The sequence below is a fragment of the Oncorhynchus keta genome, chromosome 17 (genome assembly GCF_023373465.1).
Source record: "Oncorhynchus keta strain PuntledgeMale-10-30-2019 chromosome 17, Oket_V2, whole genome shotgun sequence".
Taxonomy (NCBI): Eukaryota; Metazoa; Chordata; class Actinopteri; order Salmoniformes; family Salmonidae; genus Oncorhynchus; species Oncorhynchus keta.
In genome coordinates, this window is record NC_068437.1 from 7485712 (window position 1) to 7512847 (window position 27136).

The following is a 27136-nucleotide window of genomic DNA, read 5'->3' on the forward strand; positions in this document are numbered from 1 at the left end:
AGAAGGAAAATTAGTTCACATTAAGGGGACTTTTGCCCAACTGCCCATGTCAAGGTGGCACAGAAAAGTTTTCCCTATAATTTTTTTCCCCCTTTACCTGGGGCTGGTCCGTGGGCATGCAGCCCCATGAGATTATATTTTTGTAGAATTAATTTTTAAAAAGATGATTAAATGTATCCCCAACTGATGCTGAAGCATGGGGTTTCGCATCCGCATTTACCTCATTGAAAACCCCCAAAGTATGAAATGCACTACAAGGTTTTTACTAGAAGAAAAAAAAATTGGTGTTAGATGGCAATTTGGCAGGCTGAAAGTTTAGGGTGCAGACAAAACGTAAGTTAATTTCCTGCAATTCTACATATTGTCATCACTTATGCAGTGTTATGTTACCTGATTGATTTTACGTTTGAGTCAATGGGGGCTCCATACCATGAGGTTTGTAATTTTATTTTCCCTTACGCTCTTTATTTTGGTGATCAGTTCTCAAAGATCTTATTTTAAAATATGTCCATTATCTTTTCTACATACTATCTGATTTTAGTCATTTAATTTTACACAAACGTTACCATCCCAAATGTTTATTTTAAGGAGTGGCGGCGACGATAAATCTAGGGGAAAACGGCAATTGGTGTAACATTGAGGATCAAATCAGCTTCAGGCACACTGTAGGGTTGTTACTACATAAGTAGGCCAGTTCCTGAAAGTGTGAAGTCCAATTTATTGTACAAACTGTCAATGACCTTGCAATTCAAATTCATGAGTTATGATTTTTTTGCTAAGCATTAGGAGAAATTTAAAGGTTTGGGTGTGCTGTGACAGTATTTTACATTTTCCATTAAGTTCAAATAACTTGTGTAAATCTATTTACTTCATTTATCCAAAACACAGTTGTGACCTGAAATTGTTGCTAATTGAAACTCATTGAAGAAATCAGAACACCCTATCCAGTTAACATGGGTATATTTCACAACTGAGCATGGTGCCAAATATCACCACTCATATTTGAGGAAGGTATGAGCAGATGGGCAAATTCATAATGCGTGAATGCTTACAAACAAGGTTAATTTCATGAACTAAAATCAATGAAGTGCAACAGTTCAGTCTACAACTTACAGAAAAAAGAAATATTCAAAACACAACCTTATACTCCATGAAATGTATGTAGTACATTTAGAAACCATTAATCAAATTGCTACATTTAATTTTGGCCAATAAACACTTCATATAGGATTTTATTGTGGCATGTTTCAGGACAATGGACTCCTGAATGGCTGCCTCGCCAAAAGTATGTGGACACCTGCTTGTTGAACATCTCATTTCAAAATCATGGACATTCATATGGAGTTTGTACCCCCCTTTCCTGCTGTAACGGCCTCCACTCTGAGGAAGAGTTTGCACTAGATGTTGGAACATTTCTGCGGGTACTCATCTACCAAACTTTACAGTTGGCACTATGCATTCAGGAAAGTAGCGTTCTCCTGGCATCCTCCAAACCCAGACTCATCCATTGGACTGCCAGATGGTGAAGCATTTCCACTGCTCCAGAGTCCAATGGCGGCAAGCTTTACATCACTCCAGCTCCTGCTTGGCATTGCGCATGGTGATCTTAGTCTGGAGCTTCATGAAATGTTCTGTTCCTAGGCCGTCATTGAAAATATGAATTTGTTCTTAACTGACTTGCCTAGTTAAATAAAGGTTACAAAAATAAAATAAATGGGCACCCGCACACAAGCCTAAGTTATTTTGTTGCTTCCAGAGGCAGCATGGAACTTGATAGTGTGTTGCAGCCGAGGACAGATTATTTTTTACACGCTACACACTTCAGCGATCCCATTCTGTGAGCTTGTATGGCTTACCACTTTGCGGCTGAGCTGTTGCTCCTAGATGTTTCCACCTCACACTATCACTTACAGTTAAGCAGGGTAGAAATTTAAGGGGGCATCTTATGACAGTACCACATTGAAAGTCATTGAGCTCTTCAGGCAATTCTACTGCCAATGTTTGTCTATGGAGATTGCATGGCGGTGTGCTCAATTTGATATACCTGTCAGCAACTGGTAGAGCTGAACTAGCCCAATCCACTAATTTGAAAGGATGTCCACATACTTTTGTATATAGTGTACTATTCCCAACAGTCCACAAGCATTGAGGGCAGGAATAGGTCGTACTGTTTTTAAATCGAGATGTGTTGAGGAAGCACCAGTAATTTTACCATGCCATAGTGTTTCCCAAGCCTACTTTGAATAACTTGCTTTACACAAATCATATTCAGAGAAAAAGGGTACTAGAGAGCAGTTCTGCTCTTATTCAACATAGCCCTGGTCCTTTCTCACCAAAGGAAGAGAACTTGTTTGTTGAATGTAATAACCTGCCCTGTTGACCGGGTCTCAGCAGGGTTGTCTACATTACCTTTGCCAGTGAAACGCAACCATTGGGTGAATACATGAACAATACAAAGCTGACAAACATGTACCATTTAAAGTTAACAAACACAATTTTTTAAGGGCAACATGGGGTTTGTGAGAGTCCATTTTGAAAACCAGTTTAACCCTGTGTCAAATTTACCAAGCATTTATAATTGGTAAATTACACGACTCTCCTTATTAATTACACTTTAATTTGCTTACTCTGCTGCAACAACACACACATTTTTATCCATACCTCTAATTGACAAGTTCCAATATCTACAGTTGTACTCCCTGAAAACAAAAAGGTATGAATCATAATTCCTCTGCCCAAACAGCATGATAAAATCCACCAACCTCACATTAAAACATAAAGGCAACAGTTTTTTCAAAGGCAAACCGAATCGGCAATATGGGAGACCAGGTAGCCATGTTTTGTCTGTGTTTGACAGTGTCCCTGGCTACCTGGCCCAGTCTAGCCCGGGTCTGTCCCTGGTTGTCCCTCTGGTATTTACCAGTGTCTAGAGTTGACCAGCTCAGGCCGCAGGCTCAGTCTCTTGAGGGTCTCGTAGCCCACCACGATGACCACGGCCGTGGGGGTGGAGGAGATAATGCGGGCAGACAACCCTTTAGTCATCCCCCAGGGTCCTTCCTCTGCCAGCAGCTGCTTGAAGGTTGCAATGACCGATGACCTGCCCTCCACCTTAGGAGCCACAGTGAGAAAGGTTGATATCACTCAAAAAAAATACCTTTAGAGTTCATAGAGAAATAGATGGATCGAGGTAGAAAGACATATGAGGAGTCCCTTTAGAGTCTTGACAAATGCCGACTCAGTTGTTTCTTGGTCAACATGGGAATTTTTCTGGCTTTGTATTTAAGCTAGGCAAATCATTCTTATGAACGTTCAAATATCCCCTGAAAAATCCAAGTTTGTAAAAGTTGGCCTGAAAACCCCTTGAACCTGCTTTGTAAAATATAATGAATTGAACTCATAAGTGGAAAGTATTCACACCTCTTGACTTTTTCCACATTTTGTTACATTACAGCCTTATTGTAAAATGTATTACATTGTTTTTTTTTATCAATCTACACACAATACCCCATTATGACAAAGCAGAAACTGGCTTTCGGAAATATTTGCAAATGTATTAAAAATTAAAAATGTCACATTTACTTAAGTATTCAGACCATTTACTAAGTTGAAACACCTTTGGCAGTGATTACAGCCTCGAGTCTTCTTGGGTATGACGCTACAAGCTTGGCACATATTTTGGGAGTTTCTCCCATTCCTCTCTGCAGATCCTTTCAAGCTCTGTCAGGTTGGATGGGGAGCGTCACTGCACAGCTATTTTCAGGTCTCTCCAGAGATGTTCGATCAGGTTCAAGTCCGAGCCACTCAAGGACATATACTTGTCCCGAAGCCACTCCTGCGTTGTCTTGGCTGTGTGCTTAGGGTCATTGTCCTGTTGGAAGGTGAACCTTCGCCCCAGTCTGAGGTTCTGAGCGCTCTGGAGCAGGTTTTCATGAAGGATCTAGACAGGTGTGTGCCTTTCCAATCAATGCACCAATTTCAACTATCATAGCAAAGGGTCTGAATACTTAAGTAAATAAGGCATCTGTTTTTTATTTTTTACAAATGTGCCAAATATTCTATAAACCTGTTTTTGCTTTGTCATTATGGGATATTGTGTGTAGATAGTTTTTTATTTAATCCATTTTAGAATAAGGTTGTAAAGTGACAAAATGTGGAGAAAGGGTCTGAATACTTTCCAAATGCACTGTATATCCTAAAAGAGGATCTGGTATGGTAAACTTGAAATGGTTTGTAAACCATGTCACCAGTGATTACAAAAAGGATTAACTAAGACAATAACACTGAATATGAATGTGTCACTCTTCATTCAGTTAAACCATAACAAGGATTGTTTACAAAGCAATATACTTGTGGTTTTACCTGCACTCTGGCCCGCACAACATCCATGGGATTGGTGATGGTGGAGGCTGTGGCTGCTGCCATTGGCCCAGCGATAGCCTGCAGAAGCAGGTGAGGACAATCACTGGGGGCTAGTTTGGAAAGGTTCTCTGTAAACATGAACATAGTGAAAATGTAAGGCGCAAAAACATTTCAGATGCATTTCAAGCAGCTTTAGAATTGCCCATGTCATGTAATATCATACAATACCTAGCTAAAATTTAGTACTGCTTGCTTAGTATCTGCCTGCCGTGGCAGGTAGTCGCCTACCTGCATAAAAATGATAAAAAGGCCACCACACCGCGCTATTGGGGATGTAGGTGAGGAGGGATGCCACGTATCCCCGGTAAAATCCCCGGAAACCATCAGCGGCGCATATCTGCACCACAATGTCCCTGGTTTGTCCGAAAGTCACTTTGCTCTTGGATGTCGCCATCATTATTTTGGGTTTGACCTTGAAGCGGCTCAGGTGTCCCACCTGGCCTTGCATCATGAGCTGCTGAGAGACCATATCTATGGGCACAGTGATGGTCTGGGCCACCAGGGACGCCGCTCCCCCTGCCCACAGAGACTTCACTGTATTATTGCTGGAATATTGGGACACGTACTTCCTTACCAGTTCATAGGTGGTGATGTAGGCCTGGCCTGAGATCAAGGTGAAGGTGTTAACCATAAAGCCTCGGTAGAGGCCTCGCGGGCCCTCCGCCTTCAGGATCTTGTAGAAGGCGTCAAAGGTGCCTGTGTAGAGGGACTTGCCCTTCTGCACCTGCAGCCGGGTGCGGATGAGGGTGAACGGGTAGACTGTGGCCCTGGTGGTCATGGTCATGAACACACCCAGGGAGTAGAACTTTTTCTTGTCCAGGTCCTCCCATTCAATGATCCGGATGTTGCGTTTCTTCTCCTCCATCCTGCCTGCTGATGTCCACAGCTCCTTGTTGAATGGACCGCGCCCTCCACAACACTGATGGACCAAGAGAAGGACATTGAGGCAGGTCTCAAAAAGCACAAAAAGAGGATTTCATCACTTACCATCTCAGATTGTTTTTTTTAAACATGATTTATTATTTAAAGACAATTTGAACTCTGAGAAATTAAGCTAATTGATTGCACCAAAATTGTCAAAAGCCAACCACAGACCCCCTCCCCCCCAAACCAAGCCTACCCCAACGGCAAGTATGCAGCATCAGTTCTGTCTGACGAGTACTATGACGCTGCGACTAGGAGTATCGTTTCTTTCTTCATAACCATGTCATGTATTCTCAGTGAACTTGGTGATGGCCATCTTCCCCCGTTCAGAGAAATGAGTCATTGAATTTGTTAAGTACCATGTACCGTCATACAACAGCATATTACCAGGTTCTGATCACAAGATGGTGCTATTGAATGTCCCCCACACCCTCAATGTTCATTTAAGACTGAACCTTCAAATGATGATTTGGAAATGTAAATTGAATGTTTAAGTTAGAACATACATCAAATAAAAAGCATATAAAACCAAAAAATTGCCTTGAGGACTACTCATTCCTCATTTCATTCTTTCTTTGTTCAGTGCATCTATTGCAGTGATGTTGCTACATCCAAATTGATATTGGCAACCAGTTGCAGTGTTTTGTTCCTTAACGGTGCAGATGTTCTGCACCAAAAACAAGCATATGTCCTCTCCGTTTGGCCAAGAAAATTATCTTGCTGGATAACTTGGATACATGAATTTCACATTTACGTCCATGTTTTCATCATCCACAGAATTGGCTATTCCAATCTAGTTATCATCATCCTAGCAGCAACACTAGAATATCAGATACACGCATATTCACCCTTGTATGCTCATCCGTGGGTTTCCCATGGTCAAAGTCACATTTTATAGCATAATCTGTGTATTTTAAAACTCTTTGCATCCATGAGGCTTTTGGAGAGTCGTACAAAGTTATGGAAGCTGTGGGTTTCTGGCAGAGTTCTTGAATTCTAGTTTGCTACTATAAGTACTGGATTGGAATTGCTGATGCTGTGGAGCAAGGTCATTTTCTTGGCCAAACAAGCACCATCTGCTCCATTAAAATGAGAATTTCACTATTCAGGACTCTAACCTGTATTTGTTCATGAAAATGGCATGTTATCCTATTTGGGGTAGGGGGCAGCATTTTCACTTTTGGATAAATAGAGTGCCCAAACTGAACTGCCTCCTACTCTGTCCCCGATATATGCATATTATTATTAGTATTGGATAGAAAACACTCTGAAGTTTCTAAAACTGTTTGAATCATGTCTGTGAGTATAACATAACTTATTTAGCAGGCGAAACCCTGAGGACAAACCATTCAGATTTTTTTTTAAGTCACTGTCTTTTCAATATTTTTCATGGGGAATCCAGAATTCTAATTGACTTTCCTGCAGTTCCTACCGCTTCCACTGGATGTCACCAGTTAATAGAAATTGGTTGAGGTTTTTCCTTTGTGTAATGAAGATGTACCATAGCTCAGAACGAACGTCACTTCATGTGTACCTTTTGATAGAGGAGTGTAACCAGAAAAGTAGCGTCAGTTTGTTTTGCTCCTGTATTGAACACAGATCATCCAGTCTTCAATTTGATCGATTATTTACGTTTAGAAGTACCTAAAGCTGTATTACAAAAGTAGTTTGAAATGTTTTGGCAAAGTTTACAGGTAACTTTTGAGATATTTTGTAGCGACGTTGCGTAAGTTGGAAACTGTGTTTTTCTGGATCAAGCACGCCAAATAAATGGACATTTTGGATATATATCGACGGGATTAATCGAACAAAAGGACCATTTGTGATGTTTATGGGACATATAGGAGTGCCAACAAAAGAAGCTCGTCAAACGTAAGGCATGATTTATATATTTTTTCTGCGATTTGTGTCGCGCCTGCAGAGTTTAAATATGCTACTCTCTCATTGTTAACTGTTGTGCTATCATCAGATAATAGCATCTTATGCTTTCGCCGAAAAGCCTTTTTGAAATCTGACATGTTGGCTGGATTCACATCGAGAGTAGCTTTAATTTGCTATCTTGGGCGTGTGTAATTTAATGAAAGTTTGATTTTTATAGAAATGTATTTGAATTTGGCACTCTGCATTTTCCCTGGCTATTGGCCATGTGGGACGCAAGCGTCCCGCCTACCCCAGAGAGGTTAAAGAAGGTTCCAGACAGTTGTTTTTGCAATTTCACTTGTTTTTGATAAACTTACTCAAACTTCCTGAGCCTCATTCTGGAGTTCCAGGCCATCCAAAGCGCCAACACCCAAATACGTCCTTTTACAAAAGGCAAAGCGCTCAGTATCGTGAAGCAGATCTTTAGATGTTGTACACATGAAATTGTGCCATACCAAACTTTACCCGCAACGTTATAATCCATTTTGTTGAACACAAGCGATACTTTCTGAGAGAGATGGTATGCTACAAAGTTTGCTAGCTAATACAGTAGCATCACTGATGAAAGGGGGAACACTAAGTCTGTTGTTACTTTGCTTATGTTAGCTAAAAGTTTGCTTGCTACCTAGCCAGCTTCGCACGTGTGTGTTTTGGGTAGGGTAAACAACTAGCTACTTTCAGATTGTTTTGAGCTTCGCTATTGTTATCATTCTGCAAAACATGTAGTTTGCCAACATGTAGTTTGCAGTTGTTGCCATCCTGTACCTGTTCCGTCTTAGGCATCTCACAGTACAGACATTGCAATTTATTGCCCTGGCCACATCTGCAGTCCTCATGCCTCCTTGCAGCATGCCTAAGGCATGTTCACGCAGATGAGCAGGGACCCTGGGCATCTTTCTTTTGGTGTTTTTCAGAGTCAGTAGAAAGTCCTCTTTTGTGTCCTAAATTTTCATAACTTAACGGATTACCTTAATTGTAATGACCGTTCCACAGGTGCATGTTCATGAATTGTTTATGGTTCACTGAACAAGCATGGGAAACAGTGTTCAAACCCTTTACAATGAAGAACTGTGAAGTTATTTGAATTTTTACAAATTGTCTTTGAAAGACAGAAATGTCCCTTTTTCAGGACCCTTTTTTTGCTGAGTTCATATGTATCAGAAATAATAATAATAGTAATAATATGCACACTGCTTGCCAAAACACAGTTATACATATAAGCAAAAATAATTATTGATGAAATACTGATTTGGTGTTGTTGTCGTGGCTTGTGTGTCATTTATATATATTTTTTTCACACGAAACCTCAAGTGAATTGACCTTTGCGCCAAGTCAGCCAGAACCAACCCATAAAGTTGCACCACAAGCGTGTGGATTACATTGTATTCTTACAAGCCTTACGGATTTGTAGACAATCTTACTGTTTCCCGACTCCGGTTCTCGAGTACCCCCAACATCATATATTTCTGTTGTAGCCCCAGACAAAAACACCTGGCAGGCAACCACTGCTGCAGACAAAATGTGATGGTTTTGCAATGGACAGGTCATGAATTCTATAAAGGGCCATGGTGACTGTAGACACATGGTCTAGGGTTAGGGAGAAGCTAATCACATTGTCATTGTTTTCAAATCTTTGTATGCTTGGTGAAAGTTACACAATTCCACTCTTCTCCCAGTAATGCTTGTCACTGTCATTGTGCATACGTTGTAATCTTATTGTCAGTAAAGGTAGACACCAGGCAGACTGTGTGTAAATCTTACGTGGAAATGAAAAAAAAAATAGCCATTTAATTTCTCCTCAGGCACACCCAGGTACAGTATGGTTTTCCCAAATCAAACCAAAGACTGGGTTGCTAAGAAAATGTACTACATGTGCTGAAAAGACGGGAGGACGAGACAGTTGTGTTCAAGGACCCACTCTACCATGTCTAACTTCCAAGACGATCACCAAAGACACAAATGGTGATCAAAACCGGTTTAGGCCAACTTGGATGTAGGTTTTAATTAACACAATAGTAGCAAACCAGTCAAGTCAATCGGGCACACCAATTGACAGGAGACTTGGTAATAAAATATTGCCTTTTGTAAAAATTGAAGCAGACTTTTTCCATACATCACACACACTACTGTTGCTACTGCACCACTATCTATGCAACAACTCTCTTACTTGACTCAACTGCATTGTACCCACCTGACCAACTGTAAGCATTATTACTATACATACAGAATCCATTCATTCTACCAACCACCATCTAGCTAGTCCATGATACTGTAGAAACACCCCTCTGAACCTGGAAGTTAGGGAGACTGTGACTCTCTCTCCAGAAGGCTCCCTAGTAATCTCCCTAAACGAAGGTGTGAATTCCCCTCTATGGCAAGACTATAGTCAGACTGGTTGGGGGATGAAATAAACGCGCGCCGAATACAACAGGTGTAGTAGACTGTCACGTAGAGTAGGCCAGAAGGCTATACTGGAAAACCTAACCTCTATCAAAATAAAAAGGTAGCAGAGCCGCAAAAGTTCTTCTGTGCAAGGGTGTTTATTTACATAGTGATTCCGGAACAAAATGCTGCCCCATTCACAGCTCAATCCAAAATGCCTCTCTATGAACTGAAAGAGGCTCCTTTTGTAGGGCTAGCCCCTCCCCTCAGAACAATTAACACTAATTAATTAAGCAATTACCTAGTCAAACCTACATTTTCCATTAACTAAACATACTAAAAGGATATACATTGCAACACATTTGTTATGGAACAATATCACATTTACAAAATTACATCACTACTGACAGTGTCTTTCAATATTCTCCTTTACATGAATGAACCATTCGGGACAGGCACTACAAAGTCTGCCCAATTCCCTTAGCTTGGGTCCTTATCCAGCATACCCGGTGGTCTGTGTGCAGGTCAAATTCCCTCCCAAGAAGGTAATAACGGAGGCTATCTAGGGCCCACTTTATAGCCAGGCACTCCTCGATTGTAGAATACCTGGTTTATAGAAGCTCACAGACAACAATTAAAAAGAGAGGCTTGAATGTGTGAAAACTTCTCAATTGTGCTGTGTTACAGTGATGGCAGACTGAGTGGTCTCTTGCCTTCTCTAACACAGCACAGCAAAACAATATATTGTGTAAGTTGAGCGATAAAGACGGACTTATTTACGAGTTGAAGAGCTAAGTAACTCCCCGTTTATTTCATTAGCACCAGCTTCATCACATAAAACATGTCGCAGAGCAAAAAACAACCTTTTTTCCCATGACCATGACCAAATGAATAGATAAACAAAAACACATGACCATAAATCAAATATTTTACAACAAAAGATTAGATACAATTAATGTATCTATTAAATGGCATATATTATTATTATTATATAATTGTAGAAATAAATAAAACATTTGCCTAACCATTGTGTTCTGGGGTTGTTGGCCTTTTTGGTTCATTTGCTTTTTTAGCACTTGCTTTATTGAGTAGTTTCTCAAACTGTTAAAACAGTACCCAACCCTTGCTTTTTGCTGCTATTTGCTTTTCAGGTCATTCACTTTTTCGTTGAGTAGTGTTTCTATTTCAGCTATTTGTGCACTTTTATCTTTAACACCCTTTCTCAGGCTATTGGACTTGGCAATAAGAGTGAGGTTGCCTGTGCTCTCCGCTTTGAGAGCAAATTTGTCTGTTGAGGTCTTGGGAGCATTTATGCCATCTGTCAGTCTTCTTTTCTTCTCTTTAAGTTTATCTATAAAGGTATTTTCTTTGTTTTTTTGCTCCTCCATTCTTCTCTGTCTCTGTTCTTCTTACCTCTGCCTTGCAGATGCCACTGACATCAGCAGCGGTCTGTCAATGCACACATTTTGTATGCCCCCCACAGCTCTTATGTGGTCAACTATACATCTCTGTGCTACGTATGAATCTTCCTTCAAGTTCTCCACTTCAATCTGCCAATTGCTAGAGAATCCGCACTCTACTGAGGCTTGCCCGTGTGACAGTAAGAGGAGTTGGCGCCAAAGTCTCCACAGATTTCTGAGCTCTGACATTACTCATGTAAAAATGTGTCCATGCTGTCTTGGACAGGATCAAAGTTTACAAACAGTGTTGGGCCTGGACAATGTCATCAATAAAATGTGAGTATTGTCGAATGTCATCATCACAATCTCCTTCCTTCACCCGATGACTATTTACAAGGTAGATCAGGGCCTTCAACTTTGCTGTACACAGCATCTTTCCATTTGTGCCCTGCCTTTTCCCTTGGATCCAAGAAAGAAAGATGCGAGACCAGAGATCACTTCAATGGAGATTTCTCAATGAGTTTGTTAACAGTTGTGAGCATACATTAGGGTGGCAGGGTAGCCTAGTGGTTAGAGCGTTGGACTAGTAACCGAAAGGTTGCAAGTTCAAATCCCTGAGCTGACAAGGTATAAATCTGTCATTCTGCCCCTGAACAGGCAGTTAACCCACTAGGCCGTCATTGAAAATAAGAATTTGTTCTTAACTGATTTGCCTGGTTAAATAAAGGTAAAAATTAATAATAACTACACTTCTTGCAAGAGATTTTGAAATCCAATATTTTCTATCCAATTTTCTTCCCTGCAGACAAGTCTCTCACAATTCTTCGAGTAACAAAGCCCAAGTCGACCTGTGAGGAGTCGATGTGATTGGATGACTGGGTCACCTCGACATCAAGAGGTTTTTGAGGCGTTTTCGCTTCTTTCATGAGGTCTGGCTTAATGAATCTGCTCATCAAGCTCTTAAGCAGGTTGATCAAGTCCGTAGAGAGAAATGGCACCATGGGCTTATAGGTCTGGTAGCATGTGAGGAAAGGTGTCACTTCTTTACTCACTGACAAGATGAAATTCAGTTTTGCTGTCATGAGAGGGTCCTTAAGCCTCCTCAATCACCTCAAAGGACTTTGTGCCTGGATTTGGACATCTCTTCTCTATATGGGCTAAATACTCTAAAGAGCTTTCAAGCACAAGTGCATTTTCAACCCACCGTGTCATGCAAAACTTAAGTGGCATTTAGGGATCTAATGATCCAATGATGTTAAAGTAGTCCTCCCTACGGGCTGGAGTACCCTTCAAAAGGTGGTACATAGCATGCAGTACACTGTCGACTTTCCACTCGGTTTCTTCCACTCCCTTCTGAAATGCTCCATGTACGATATGGAGACCGCAACTGCCTATGTTTATAAGGTGTAGGACTATTTTATTCTCACAGGGCTCAACCTTTGAGTAAAATGACCAATTTACATTTGGTTCATCCATGGAGATCTGAACCATGTTTTTCTTTGATAGCTCTTCGGTGCTCTTCTCATAGACCGCTTTAAGGTCCAACGCAGTCGCACGTCCCATAAATTTAGAATCGTAAAACCTCGTCACAACTTTCCTCATCCCATAAACGGACGTGAAAGTCACACTGCTTTGACTGTTTTTTTCTGTTAAGGCTCTCATCAAAGTGAAGTACATAGTCCTCCCCAGCAGACAGTTTTTTAGACAAGTGCTTGAAATGAGGAGCCAGGGCCATGTGTGCACACATAGCTGGACTTTGTTGGCCCGCATGCGAAGGTCTTGGCTATTGCACAGTCTGGGAATGTCGCTGAGAACGGCACACCTAAGAGTAAAAAAATATATATTGATTTTAAACACTTATTTCTGTTTCTAGTCTGTGTTAACGTGTGTGTGTCACAGAGAGAGAATATGAAATATGAAAACAAACATAACATTCTTAAAAATAATTTCATGTTACAGGTGACAGTTTATACTTAGCTAACGTTTGCTTGCTAGCACTATATTGACAGGTGTGATTCTGTGGGAGAACTGACTGAGACATCTAGATAACTTTAGCTAACAACATAGCAAAAGTTTATTTTATCGAATAATTATGTAACGTTAAAGTTTATATACCTAACCACAAAGAGACAGAATAATCTAGCTAACTAATTAACGTTAGTAACTAAGTAAGTTGTTGTATTCCTTTCTACATGTTACCAGGGGTAGGACCTACCTGCTTTTAACTTGCAGAGTGCCGTCCTGTGTGATTCTCCAGCAGCATGGCTCATCACATCTGCGTCGCCCATGGCGTGAACTTCTATTGACTTGCTGCAGGCTCTGTATTGGGCCACATGGATGCCCCGCGGATCTTTAACAAGCCAGTCTTTTGTAAATGTCTTTGGTGAGCCACGAGTCCTGGAATTTACATTTTCCAGGCATAGCTGAAGGTTCGCTTATCGTTAGCTTTCTCGCTTGCTTGCCACTGTTTAACCTGCACCATTCGACTTCAATCACTCATGCACGCACGTGACCGTCGCATTCTCGAGGCAGGTGGCGCGTGAAACAAGGATACACAGACAGCGGGAGACACACACGCAGACAGCAGAACGTAGCCTATCACTGACATTAAATTTGAAAAAATAAACTAAAAAAAATTACATTTCTATTCTTGCACAAAATGTATAAATTCAAAGCACTTTCAATGACCCATGTCTATTTTCAAAAACTTTTTCATTCACAAACTTTCAAGGATTTCAAGGACCCGTGGGAACCCTTCATACTGCATGAAGTGTGTCTAGATGAAACTTAGATTTTAGTTTAAGTTAATGTGTAGCAAACAGACTAGTGACTACTTATTAGGGCTGACCCCAATTAGTTGACTGGTAGATTGTTTGGTCGTTAGGCTGTTGGTCAACCGATATTGTTTTAATTTGAGCAGTAACATATATATTGGCGCGGTGAACTAATCCATTGTGGACGCCTAGATTAAAAGGCAATTCATGCTTAATCCAAAAATGTGGTCAGAGGTTCCATATGACGCAACTGCTAAGCCTCCAGAGGCATGCAGAGACCAAATCAAGCTCCATACCGCATCACCTCCCAAATTTTTGAAACAATGCGGAGGACTCTGTATAGCTCCGCATTGATATGATTGGTTGGCGGTAGAAAACACAAACCGACTTCCTTGACAACAGCTCTGTGCTGTTCCGCGAAGCGCAAGAAGCATGAATGCCCTGACTTCTGCGGAGGTCGTATCACCGTAAATGCTGCATTGCCAATGCAGACGTCGGGTTGACCATGCACCCAGATGCACTTCACTCTCCAGAATGCGCCCTACCCCGCCCTGTTATTTTTATCCCCGGATTCCTACCGCAAACTGAACATTTTCATCTGGATCTTCACAACTAGCTAACCGCAATCCCGGATGACTACTCCTGGCTAGCATTTCCATCCCAGAGCAAGCACCATTTAGCTTGAAGCTAGCCCAGCCAGGGCTCCTGTGCTACCACCGAAGTATACTCCTAAGCTACAATATCCGGACCCCTTCTACAGCCGGTACGGGGCATAGAACCCTGCAGATCCCCTAAGGACTGGAATACCGACAATCTGCCCGAGGACTCCCAACAGGCCCCTCAGGCGCGACGCCCGCTGAAGGCCCATTATGCTAACCAGCAAGGCCTGCTAGCTACCTAGAGCTACTTGGAACCCTACTAATTCCACGACTGGTCTATCGACATCACCGCACAAAGAGGCAAAAACAGACCTACCCCCATCGTGACGTCCCCCAAAGGCTAACTTTAAGCCCCTGCCATCTGCTTGCTTGCTAACCCGGTCAGCTAACTGCTAGCTTGCCTGCCCGGTCTGCTAACTGCTAGCCCCTGCTAACCCGGCCGGCTAACTGCTAGCTTGCCCCGGTCTACTAGCGGCTAGCTTGTTTAGCCCCGGCCTGCTAACTGTCTGAATCACTGTGTCCCCAGCCAGCACAACCACTCACTGGACCCAGATGCTCACTTGGCTACGCATGCCTCTCTCTGATATCAATATGCCTTGTCCATTACTGTCCTGGTTAGTGATTACTGTCTTATTTCACTGTAGAGCCTCTAGCCCTGCTCAATATGCCTTAACCAACCATGTTGTTCCACCTCCTACATATGCGATGACATCACCTGGTTTAAACATCTCTAGAGACTATATCTCTCTCTTCATTACTCAATGCCTAGGTTTACCTCCAATGTACTCACATCCTACCGTACCTTTGTCTGTACACTATGCCTTGAATCTATGCTATCGTGCCCAGAAACCTGCTCCTTTTACTCTCTGTTCTGAACGTGCTAGACGGACAGTTCGTATAGTCTTTAGCCGTACCCTTATCCTACTTCTCCTCTGGTGATGTGGAGGTTAATCCAGGTCCTGCAGTGCCTTGCTCCACTCCCACCCCACAGGTGCTCTCATTTGTTGACTTCTGTAAAACGTAAAAGCCTTGGTTTCATGCATGTTAACATTAGAAGCCTACTCCCTAAGTTTGTTTTACTCACTGCTTTAGCACACTCTGCCAACCCAGATGTCTTAGCCGTGTCTGAATCCTGGCTTAGGAAAACCTCCAAAAACCCTGAAATATCCATTGCTAACTATAACGTTTTCCGCCAAGATAGAACTGCCAAGGGGGGCGGTGTTGCAATCTACTGCAAAGATAGATAGTAATACAGAACTCTGCAGGCTAAGCCTGTACCCAAACAATTTGAGCTTCTACTTCTAAAAATGCACCTTTGCAGAAACAAGTCTCTCACTGTTGCCGCTTGCTATAGACCTCCCTCTGCCCCCAGCTGTGCCCTCGATACCATATGTGAATTGATTGCCCCCCCCCATCTATCTTCTGAGCTCGTACTACTAGGTGACCTAAACTGGGACATGATTAACTAGTTGGATATAGGGGGCGCTCTTTTAATTTTTGGATTAAAAACGTTCCCGTTTTAAACAAGATATTTTGTCACAAAAAGATGCTTGACTATGCATATAATTGACAGCTTTGGAAAGAAAACACACGTTTCCAAAACTGCAAAGGTATTGTCTGTGAGTGCCACAGAACTGATGCTACAGGCGAAACCAAGATGAAATTTCAAACAGAAAATGGCCCAGATTTTGAAGGCGCTTTGTTCCAATGTCTCCTTATATGGCTGTGAATGCGCCAGGAATGAGCCTACACTTTCTGTCGTTTCCCCAAGGTGTCTGCAGCATTGTGACGTATTTGTAGGCATATAATTGGAAGATTGACCATAAGAGACTACATTTACCAGGTGCTCGCTTGGTGTCCTCTGTTGCAATTATTGCGTAATTTCCAGCTGCGTGCATTTTTCCATTTGCTTCAGAAGAGACTATGCATATAATTGACAGCTTTGGAAAGAAAACACACGTTTCCAAAACTGCAAAGGTATTGTCTGTGAGTGCCACAGAACTGATGTTACAGGCGAAACCCAGATAAAAATCCAATCAGGAAGTGCCGCATTTTTTGAAACCGCCTCATGCCAATGACTCCTTATATGGCTGTGAAGGAGCTCGGAGCCAGCTTACATTTTCCACGTATTCCCCAAGGTGTCTACAGCATTGTGACGTCTTTTTAGGCATTTCCATTGGAGAATGGCTGTAAGAGACCATATAGGGCGAGTGGTCGCATGGTGTCTCCCGGAGAAAACCTTGCGTAAAATACTGAGGTAGCCATTTTTCCAATCGTTTCTTATGAGAAACCAACTGCCTCAGCGGATATATTATCGAATACATATGTTAAAAACACCTTGAGGATGGATCCTAAATAACGTTTGCCGTGTTTCTGTCGATATTATGGAGCAAATTTAGAAAAAAAGTTTGGCGTTATAGTTGTAGCATTTTCCGGTCGATTTCTCAGCCAAGCATGATGAAGAAACGGGAGCTATTTCGCCTACAAAAATATTATTTTTGTAAAAAAGGAACATTTGCTATCTAACTGGGAGTCTCCTGAGTGAAAGCATCCGAAGTTCTTCAAAGGTCAATTATTTAATTTGGTTGCTTTTCTTATTTTTGTGAAAATGCTGCCAGCAGAGCTAGCATAGCATTATGCCATGATAAACTTACACAAATGCTTGTCTAGCGTTGGCTGTAACGCATATTTTGAAAATCTGAGATGACAGTGTTAACAAAAGGCTAAGCTTGTGTTTGAATATATTTATTTCATTTCATTTACGATTTTCATGAATAGGAAAAGTTGCGTTATGGTAATGCGCTTGAGGCTATGATTACGCTCCCGGATACGGGATTGCTCGTCGCTAGAGGTTAACACCCCGGCCATCCTACAAACTAAGCTTGATACCCTCAATCTCACACAAATGATCAATGAACCTACCAGGTACAACCCCAAATCGGTAAACACGGGCACCATCATAGATGTCATCCTAACTAACTCGCCCTCCAAATACACCTCTGCTGTTTTCAATCAAGATCTCAGCGATCACTGCCTCATTGCCTGCATCCGGAATGGGTCTGCGACCAAACGACCACCCCTCATCACTGTCAAACGCTCCCTGAAACATTTCTGCGAGCAGGCCTTTCTAATCGACCTGGCCCGGGGTAGCCTGGAATGACATTGACCTCATCCCGTCAGTAGATGATGCTATTCTTTAAAAGTGCCTTCCTCACCATCTTAAATAAAGCATGCCCCTCTCAAAAACTGTAGAACTAGGAATAGATATAGTCCTTGGTTCACTCCAGACCTGTCTACCATTGACCAGCACAAAAACATCCTGTAGCGTTCTGCATTAGCATCAAATAGCCCCCGTGATATGCAACTTTTCAGGGAAGTTAGGAACAAATATACACAGGCAGTTAGAAAAGCTAAGGCCATGCTTTCCACTTGGTTACCCCTACCCCGGTCAACTGCCCAGCATCCTCCACAGCAACCCGCCAAAGCTCCACCATTTCTCCTTTACCCAAATCCAGATAGCTGATGTTCTGAAAGAGCTGCAAAATCTGGACCCCTACAAATCAGCCGGGCTAAACAATCTGGACCCTCTCTAAAATTATCTGCCGAAATTGTTGCAACCCCTATTACTAGCCTGTTCAACCTCTTTCGTATCGTCTGAGATTCCAAAAGATTGGAAAGCTGCCGCGGTCATCCCCCTCTTCAAAGGGGGTGACAATCTAGACCTGAACTGCTACAGACCTATATATATCCTACCCTGTCTTTCTAAGGTCTTCGAATGCCAAGTTAACAAACAGATTACTGACCGTTTCGAAACCCACCATACCTTCTCCGCTATGCAATCTGGTTTCAGAGCTGGTCATGGGTGCACCTCAGCCACGCTCAAGGTTCTAAATAACATCATAACCGCCATCGATAAGAGACATTACTGTGCAGCCATATTCATCGACCTGGCCAAGGCTTTCGACACTGTCATTCACAACATTCTTATTGGCAGACTCGACGGCCTTGGTTTCTCAAATGATTGCCTCGCCTGGTGTACCAACTACTTCTCTGATAGAGTTCAGTGTGTCAAATCAAAGGGACTGTTGTCCGGACCTCTGACAGTCTATGGGTGTGCCACAGGGTTCAATTCTCGGGCTGACTCTTTTCTGTATACATCAATGTTGCTCTTGCTGCTGGTGATTCTCTGATCCACCTCTACGCAGACGACACCATTCTGTATATCTCTGGCCCGTCGTTGGACACTGTGTTAACTAACCTCCAGACGAGCTTCAATGCCATAACTCTCCTTCCGTGGCCTCCAACTGCTCTTAAACGTAAGTAAAACTAAATGCATGCTATTCAATTGATCACTGCCCTCACCTGCTCACCCGTCCAGCATCACTACTCTGGACGGCTCTGACTTAGAATACGTGGCCAACTACAAATACCTGGGTGTCTGGTTAGACTGTAAACTCTCCTTCCAGACTCACATTAAATATCTCCAATCCAAAATTAAATCTAGAAAATTAAATTGGCTTCCTTTATCGCAACAAAGCATCCTTCACTCATGCTGCCAAACATACCCTCGTAATACTGACCATCCTACCGATCCTCGACTTCGGTGATGTCATCTATAAAATAGCCTCCAACACTACTATATACACGGAGTACCATAATAATAATAATAATAAATGCCATTTAGCAGACGCTTTTATCCAAAGCGACTTACAGTCATGTGTGCATACATTCTACGTATGGGTGGTCCCGGGAATCGAACCCACTACCCTGGCGTTACAAGCGCCATGCTCTACCAACTGAGCTATAACCGAGTCGATATAATTGAGGTAGATCTGTAGCAGCCGTGCGGTAGCATGGAGAACAGTCTGACTTGGGAGGCTGGAGGATGACAATTTTTAGGGACTTCCTCTGACACCGGTTGGCATAAAGTCCTGGGTGATGACAGGGATCTCGGCCCTAGTGATTAGAAGTCGACCGATTAATTAGGGCCGATTTCAAGTTGTTTTCATAACAATCGTTAATTGGTATTTTTTTTACACCTTTATTGAACTAGGCAAGTCAGTTAAGTACACATTCTAAATGTCAATGACGGCCTAGGAACGGTGGGTTAACTGCCTTGTTCAGGGGCAGAACGACAGATTTTTACCTTGTCAGCTCAGGCATTCGTTTTTGCAACATTCCGGTCACTAGTCCAACGCTCTAACGACCTGCCTTACATTGCACTCCTGCGTGGCAGACTGACTACCTGTTACGCGAGGGCAGCAAGAAGCCAAGGTAAGTTGCTAGCTAACATTTAACTTATCTTATAAAAACAATCAATCTTAACATAATCACTAGTTAACTACACATGGTTGATGATATTACTAGTTTATCTAGCGTGTCCTGCGTTGCATATAATCGATGCGGTGCCTGTTAGTTTCTCATTGAATCACAGCCTACTTGATGATTTAATAAGTGCATATTCAAAAAAAAGCACTGTCGTTGCACCAATGTACCTAACCATAAACATCAATGCCTTTCTTTAAAATCAATACAAAAGTATATATTATTTAAACCTGCATATTTAGTTAATATTGCCTGCTAACATGAATGTCTTATAACTAGGGAAATTGTCATTTCAGGGTATATGCAGCAGTTTGGGCCGCATGGCTCATTGCAAACTGTGTGAAGTCTATTTATTCCTAACAAAGGCCGTAGATAATTATGTACAATTCTGGCAAATTATGACATAACATTAAAGGTTGTACAATGTAACAGCAATATTTAGACTTAGTGATGCCATCCATTAGATAAATAATTTCACTGAAAGATAAACGTTTTGTTTTCGAAATTATAGTTTCCGAATTCTACCATTTTAATGACCAAAGGCTCGTATGTGTGTGTTATTGTTATAATTAAGTCTGATTTGATAGAGCAGTCTGACTGAAAAATGGTAGACACCAGCAGGCTCGTAAGCATTCATTCAAACAGCACTTTAGTGCATTTTGCCAGCAGTTCTTCACTGTGCTTCAAGCATTGAGCTGTTTATGACTTCAAGCCTATCAACTCCCGAGATTAGACTGGTGTAACCAATGTGAAATGGCTAGCTAGTTAGCGGGGTGCGCGCTAATAGCATTTTAAACATCACTCGCTCTGAGAATTGGAGTAGTTATTCCCCTTGCTCTGCATGGCCCTCGCTGCTTCGAGGGTGGCTGTTGTCAATGTGTTCCCGATTCGAGCCCAGGTAGGGCGAGGGACGGAAGCTATACTGTTACACTGGCAATACTAAAGTGCCTATAAGAACATACAATAGTCAAGGTATATGAAATACAAATCGTATAGAGAGAAATAGTCCTATAATTTCTATAATAACTACAACCTAAAACTTCTTACCTGGGAATATTGAAGACTCGTGTTAAAAGGAACCACCAGCTTTCATATGTTCTCATGTTCTGAGCAAGGAACTTAAACGTTAGCTTTCTTACATGGCACATATTGCACTTTTACTTTCTTCTCCAACACTTTGTTTTTGCATTATTTAAACCAAAATGAACATGTTTCATTATTTATTTGAGGCTAAATTGATTTTATTGATGTATTATATTAAGTTAAAATAAGTGTTCATTCAGTATTGTTGTAATTGTCATTATTACAAATATTTTAAAAATAATTGGCTGATTAATCAGTATGGGCTTTTTTTGGTACTCCAATAATCGGTATCGGTGTTTAAAAAAATCATAAGTCGACCTCTACTAGTGATGCACTGGGCAGTACGCACTACCCTCTATAGCGCCATTGGTGGTTGATGACAAGCAGTTGCCATACCAAGTGGCATTGCTGTGCACTCGTCATAACTGTGTTGGTGTGTGTGGACCATGATAGATCCTTATGGATGTGGACACAGAGGAATTTCAAGCTCTCAACCTGCTCCACTACAGCCCTGTTGATGTGGATGGGGTGAGCTCGGCCCTCCGTTTCCTGTAGTCCACGATCAGCTCCTTTGTCTTGCTGATGTTGAGGGAGAGGCTGTTGTTCTGGCAACACACCACCAGGTCTCTGACCTCCTCCCTATTGGCTATCTCATCAATGTTGGTGATCATGCCTACCAGTCGTGTCGTTGGTAAACTTTGTATTGGAGTTGTGCGCGGCAACACAGTCATGAGTGAACAGGGAGTACAGGATTCGACTAAGCACGCACCCCTGTGGGGCTCCTGTGTTGAAATAGTCATATAGGCAGGTTACCTTGGCCTTCTTGGGCACAGGGACTATGGTGGTCTGCTTGAAACATGTAGGCATTACAGACTGGTTCAGGGAGACGTTGAAAATGTCAGTGAAGATACTTGCTAGCGGTTCAGCGCATGCCCTGCGGCCTTGTGAATGTTAACCTGTTTAAAGGTCTTACAACGGCTACAGAGAGCATGATCAAAGTCGTCCAGAACAGCTGGTGCTCTCAAGCATTGTTCAGTGTTGCTTGCCTCGAAGCACGCATAGAAGGCTTTTAGCTAGTCTGGTAGGCCTGCGTCAATGGGCAGCTCGCGGCTGGATTTCCCTTTGCAATCAGTGATAGTTTGCAAGCCCTGCCAGATATGCTTACACACACACACAGGTGTTCGGAGCACACTATATAGTTAATTAGTATATGCGGCCACTTAGGTCTTCTGTAAACATGCAATGTTACAAGGAGATATGGCCGTGTGGGAACACTAACCCTATAAAAGGTGGTATTAATGTAACTTTTTTTTTTTACCTCCTCGCTGATATGAAAGATACTTATATTTCCAAAACCGTACCACATGCGAAACCTTAACAAAACTCCCTTGACCATAAGATACTATCGTCAATAGGCACTTAAGCAGTTAGCGTCTAGGAATGGGTTCGTTTTAGATACAAATCATGGCTACAATAACCATGTTTCCATCCAGTTTTTAATGCGAGTAAATGTCATACCGTATCTTTTCAGTGTAATTTTATAAATGCAGACAATGTTTATTCGGCATTGTGGGAATTTGTGTCGTAAAATTCATAATTTGGTAGAGTTGAAAATGCGATGGATACATTTTAATTTCCATTTTTTCCCCGGTACATTAAAACTTGAGCGAAAAAGTACATGTGCGCACTACGTCATCACGCACTGATTTGTATCTGCAACAGGTCCGTTTGGTGGAATCACCACTGGTGGGAACATTCGCATATTTTCTTTTGCGGATGTATTACTTTCGCATGAAAATCGATCCCCAATTGTATGGAAACCTAGCTATTTTCTGCAGACAGCGCACACGCAATTGAAGAATACAATTTAACATGAGCGCTCTGGTTAAACCTATCGCATGAACTGTTGATAAAAAGCTTAGCTATGTGTCATCGTAGGAATAAACATGGTACATCGACCTTACAAAACAAGGAAACATGACTTACCGTGTTATAGAGCCATTTTCACATAGCTCAAGACGCCATGTCTATGCTACACACGGCTAAACTGAGCTATATGTATAACGTTCTAATAGCCTTGTAAAAATAAGCATTCGTTGAAAGGATTCGGACTAGTTAGAATATGGTTTGATGTCAAATTCATGCCGTCCATTCGTAAATGTACGGTCACCGATGCTTGAGCGAGCGTCTCGTCAGCAACATTAAAAAAGTACTTCCGGGTCACAACATTTTTCTAAATAAAAGTCCCTTCCCCCGCTTATGAAACAAGATTACTGCATTAGTGTAATTGGAGTGCAGTACAACTACAGTATGCCGCAAATACTGCGTCCAAAATAACATTTTTACTCTAGTAATTTTGCAGTACAACTGCAGTTAGTGCCATATAACTGCAGTTTTTCTGCATCCAACAGTCGCCTGCAGTTACTGCACTTTTTCAGAACTGAAATCTTTTTTTGCAAGGGACGTAACAGTAGAAGTGTCATTAACCTGTAAAATATTAACAGTGATTCATATATTGAGTGACATTTGCATTAAATGTGAGTTTTAAAACATGTTCCAAGGTCAAATAAATGCCACAAATACAGTACACTGTATATGAAATACAATTTTTTCTAGGTGCCGAAGTAAAAGTGGGGTTGGGATTATTCACTTGGGTTTTTAGAATCTAAATGTGGTGTTATTTCATGGGGGGCAGAGGTCTAAATGCCGAGCAACACTTTGTACTCCATTCACTGCACCGTAGGCCTACATGTGATCAATTACTGAACAAGCAAAACGATTGATAGTGTGTCCATAGAATACAAAACAGCCAAATCGCCTCTTTAAGCCTCTTCCGTCAAGTAAACGGATGAGGTCCAACAAGTCCAGAACAGCAAGGCTTGGTAACAGCACCTACTCTGAGGCTGTGAGATCGGTGAACTCAAGTTGTGTCATAATCGTACCACTTAAATTTTGTACTGTCACTAACTCTCTGCTGAATGACTAATTCAGGACTATATCTAATCAATAGATACAGTTGCAGTAGGAAGTTTACATACACTTACGATGAAGTCATTAGAACTTATTTTTCAACCACTCCACAAATGTCTTGTTCATAACAAACTATAGTTTTGGCAAGTCGGTTTGGACATCTACTTTGTGCATGACACAACAATTGTTTCCAGAAAGATTATTTCACTTATAATTCACTGTATTACAATTCCAATGGATCAGAAGATTACATACACTAACTTGACTGTGCCTTTAAAACAGCTTGGAAAATTATGTCATGGTTTTAGAAGCTTCTGAAAGGCTAATTGACATAAATTGATTAAATTGGAGGTGTACCTGTGGATGTATTTCAAGGCCTACCTTCAAATTCAGTGCCTCTTTGCATGATTTTCATGGGAAAATTAAAATAAAAAAAATGGTAGACCTCCACAAGTCTGGTTCATACTTGGGAGCAATTTCCAAATGCCTGAAGGTACCACGTTCATCTGCACAAACAATAGTACGCAAGTATAAACACCATGGGACCATGCAGCCGTCATACCGCTCAGGAAGGAGACGCATTCTGTCTCCTAGAGATGAACGCACTTTGGTGTGAAAAAAGTGCATATCAATCACAGAACAGCAAAGGACCTTGTGAAGATGCTGGAGGAAACCGGTAGAAAAGTATCTATATCCACAGTAAAATGAGTTCTACATCGTCATAACCTGAAAGGCCGTTCAACAAGAAACCACTACTCCAGAAGCACCATAAAAAGCCAGACTACGGTTTGCACCTGCACATGGGGACAAAGATCATACTTTTTGGAGAAATGTCCTCTGGTTTGATGAAACAAAAATAGAACTGTTTGGCCATAATGACCATCGTTATGTTTGGAGGAAAAAGGGGGAGGCTTGCAAGCCAAAGAACACCATCCGAACCGTGAAGCACAGGGGTGGCAGCATCATGTTGTTGGGTTGCTTTGCTGCAGGAGGGACTGGTGCACTTCACAAAATAGATGGCAACATGAGGCAGAACAATTATGTTGTTATATGGAAGCAACATCTCAAACATCAGTCAGGAAGTTAAAGCTTAGTCACAAATGGGTCTTCCAAATGGACAAAGCATACTTGGGGTCAGTCAGCCCAGGCCAAAATTCACCCAACTTATTGTAGGAAGGTGGTGGAAGGCTACCCGAAACGTTTGACCCATGTTAAACCATTTAAAGGCAATGCTACCAAATACTAATTGAGTGTATGTAAACTTCTGACCTACTGGGAATGTGATGAAAGAAATAAAAGCTGAAATAAGTAATTCTCTCTACTATTATTCTGACATTTCACATTATTAAAATAAAGTGGTGATCCTAACTGTTCTAAGACAGGGAATTGTACTAGGATTAAATGTCAGGAATTGTGAAAAAACAGAGTTTAAAATGTATTTAGCTAAGGTGTATGTAAACTTCTGACTTCAACTGTAAGTGATCAGTACATGGGGTGTTCATAGATTGGGTGTTAACTGACAGGCAGGCCTGTAAAATGACCTACATTATCCTAATGATGATGAGCAGGCTGCAGACTTTACACGTGTAAATCAGCCCAAGGCCAGCCTTAGTGCCAAAACATGAATCAGGTCAAGCGTTTTGGCTTGACAAATAACATTTATTGGAAGGCAGTATCCTAGTAAGATCATGCTGCTATAATGTCACCCCAATTATGCCTGTAGCCTATCAACGGTTATCACATAGGTTAACAGCGCTTTTCTTCAACCCATCCTGGTCGCAATTCATCAAAAGGTTTCCATCTTGCCTCGTAAAATAGCTAGACTCTGGTGAATAGACTGGACACAATCGATTGTTTTGCCAGTGCAGTGCTATATTTGAAAAGTATCGTGTCCAATAGCTCCATTTTAAGCTGTTTGACCACAGTAAAACTCCAACTCTTGCTATGCCCAAGCTTTTAGTTAAAACTCACCTGATTTGGCACACAATCGTTTTTCCTGTAGAGTGCAATACAACAAAAATACAGTAAGACTTTGTTAAACATTACATTTCAAAATTGCATCTTTGAACAAGAGCACCAGTAAATTAAACAAAATGCTTTCTTTAAAAAAAAAAAAGAGGTAATTATATATATTTTTACCCGTAGGCTATTATTATGTTCTTTACATTTATGTAGTTATGCTCCAACTATTTCTCGACGCTATCTCACCAAATCTGAAACATAAATTGTATGGGGGTGGTAGGGATGTTGGGGAGGATAAGAAAGGTAAGACACACAAACAAAACATGGGGGTAAAATAAAATAAATGTTTGGATTATCATGCTATTTCAATGGCAACACATTCCCTTATGCAGCATAATGAAAAATGTGATTTCCAATTTTGGGAAGAAGTTGACAAAACTTTGCAATGGCCAACTGGAAACCCATTGTCACTAAATGTATTCATATCATACACATAGCATTTTACCGCAGACCTTTATTTGGAAGGGAAAAGCAGAAAACCGGAAGTGTTAATGCTGCGGACATGACGCTTATGCTGCCATGAGCTAATGCTGCCTGCATGAAAATTGACAAAAGGTGAAAGGTCACACAACGCATATTTAAAAGTGTTATCATTTTTTATAGTGATTTTTAGATGTGGGTGTTGTCAAGTATGCATAATGTTATTCTCAATGACTGTGATGCAAATGTTTATATTTATTTATAAAAAAGTTGTTATAAGCATTGTCTTTACATCACAAATTGTCATGTTCTCTGCTGCCCATGACTGGAACGAACTGCAGAAAGCACTGAAGCTGGAGACTCATATCTCCCTCACTAACTTTAAGGCATCAGCTGTCAGAGCAGCTTACAGATCATTGCACTTGTACATAGCACCATCTGTAAATAGCCCATTCAACTACCTCATCCCCATATTGATTTTTCTTTGTTGCTCCTTTGCACCCCAGTATCTCTTACTTGCACATTCATCTTCTGCGCATCTATCACTCCAGGGTTTAATTGCTAAATTGTAATTATTTCGTCACTATGACCTATTTATTGCCTTACCTCTCTAATCTTACTACATTTGCACACACTGTATATAGATTTTTCTATTGTGTTATTGACTGTACGTTTGTTTATCCCATGTGTAATTCTGTGTTTTTGTCGCACTGCTTTGATTGATCTTTGCCAGGTCGCAGTTCTTGAACTTGGAACTTGTTCTCAACTGTCCTGAGAACTGGAAGGAAAGGCGGCCAAAGTAGGAATTGGCTTTGGGGGTGACCAGTGAGTGACCAGT

At 41.5% G+C, this 27136-nt stretch overlaps 1 protein-coding gene across 3 annotated transcripts; it reads right to left on the reverse strand.

Moving 5' to 3' along the window:
* Positions 1-698: 698 nt before the first annotated feature.
* On the reverse strand, positions 699-25849 carry slc25a44a (solute carrier family 25 member 44a). Of its 3 annotated transcripts, none has more exons than XM_052465357.1 (4): positions 25828-25849; positions 4648-5338; positions 4360-4487; positions 699-3108 (listed from the first exon to the last, which is right to left on the reverse strand). In XM_052465357.1, exons 2-4 carry the CDS (start codon positions 5282-5284, stop codon positions 2917-2919), a joined length of 957 nt encoding a protein of 318 aa, XP_052321317.1. In that variant the 5' UTR covers positions 5285-5338; positions 25828-25849; the 3' UTR covers positions 699-2916. The 3 variants fall into 3 exon arrangements, with proteins under 3 accessions (XP_052321317.1, XP_035646375.1, XP_035646374.1); XM_035790482.2 differs by lacking the exon at positions 25828-25849 and adding an exon at positions 22873-23109 and having other exon boundaries at positions 4360-4437; XM_035790481.2 differs by lacking the exon at positions 25828-25849 and adding an exon at positions 22873-23105.
* Between the last annotated feature and the right edge of the window lie 1287 nt (positions 25850-27136).

Coding starts and splice junctions, on each gene's coding strand:
- slc25a44a (XM_052465357.1), bottom strand. CDS start 5,284: ATGGAGGAGAAGAAACGCAACATCCGGATCATTGAATGGGAGGACCTG. Junction 4,488..4,647: donor TTTTTATCATTTTTATGCAG/GTAGGCGACTAC, acceptor TCATGTTTACAG/AGAACCTTTCCAAACTAGCC. Junction 3,109..4,359: donor TTGTGCGGGCCAGAGTGCAG/GTAAAACCACAA, acceptor GTGGCTCCTAAG/GTGGAGGGCAGGTCATCGGT.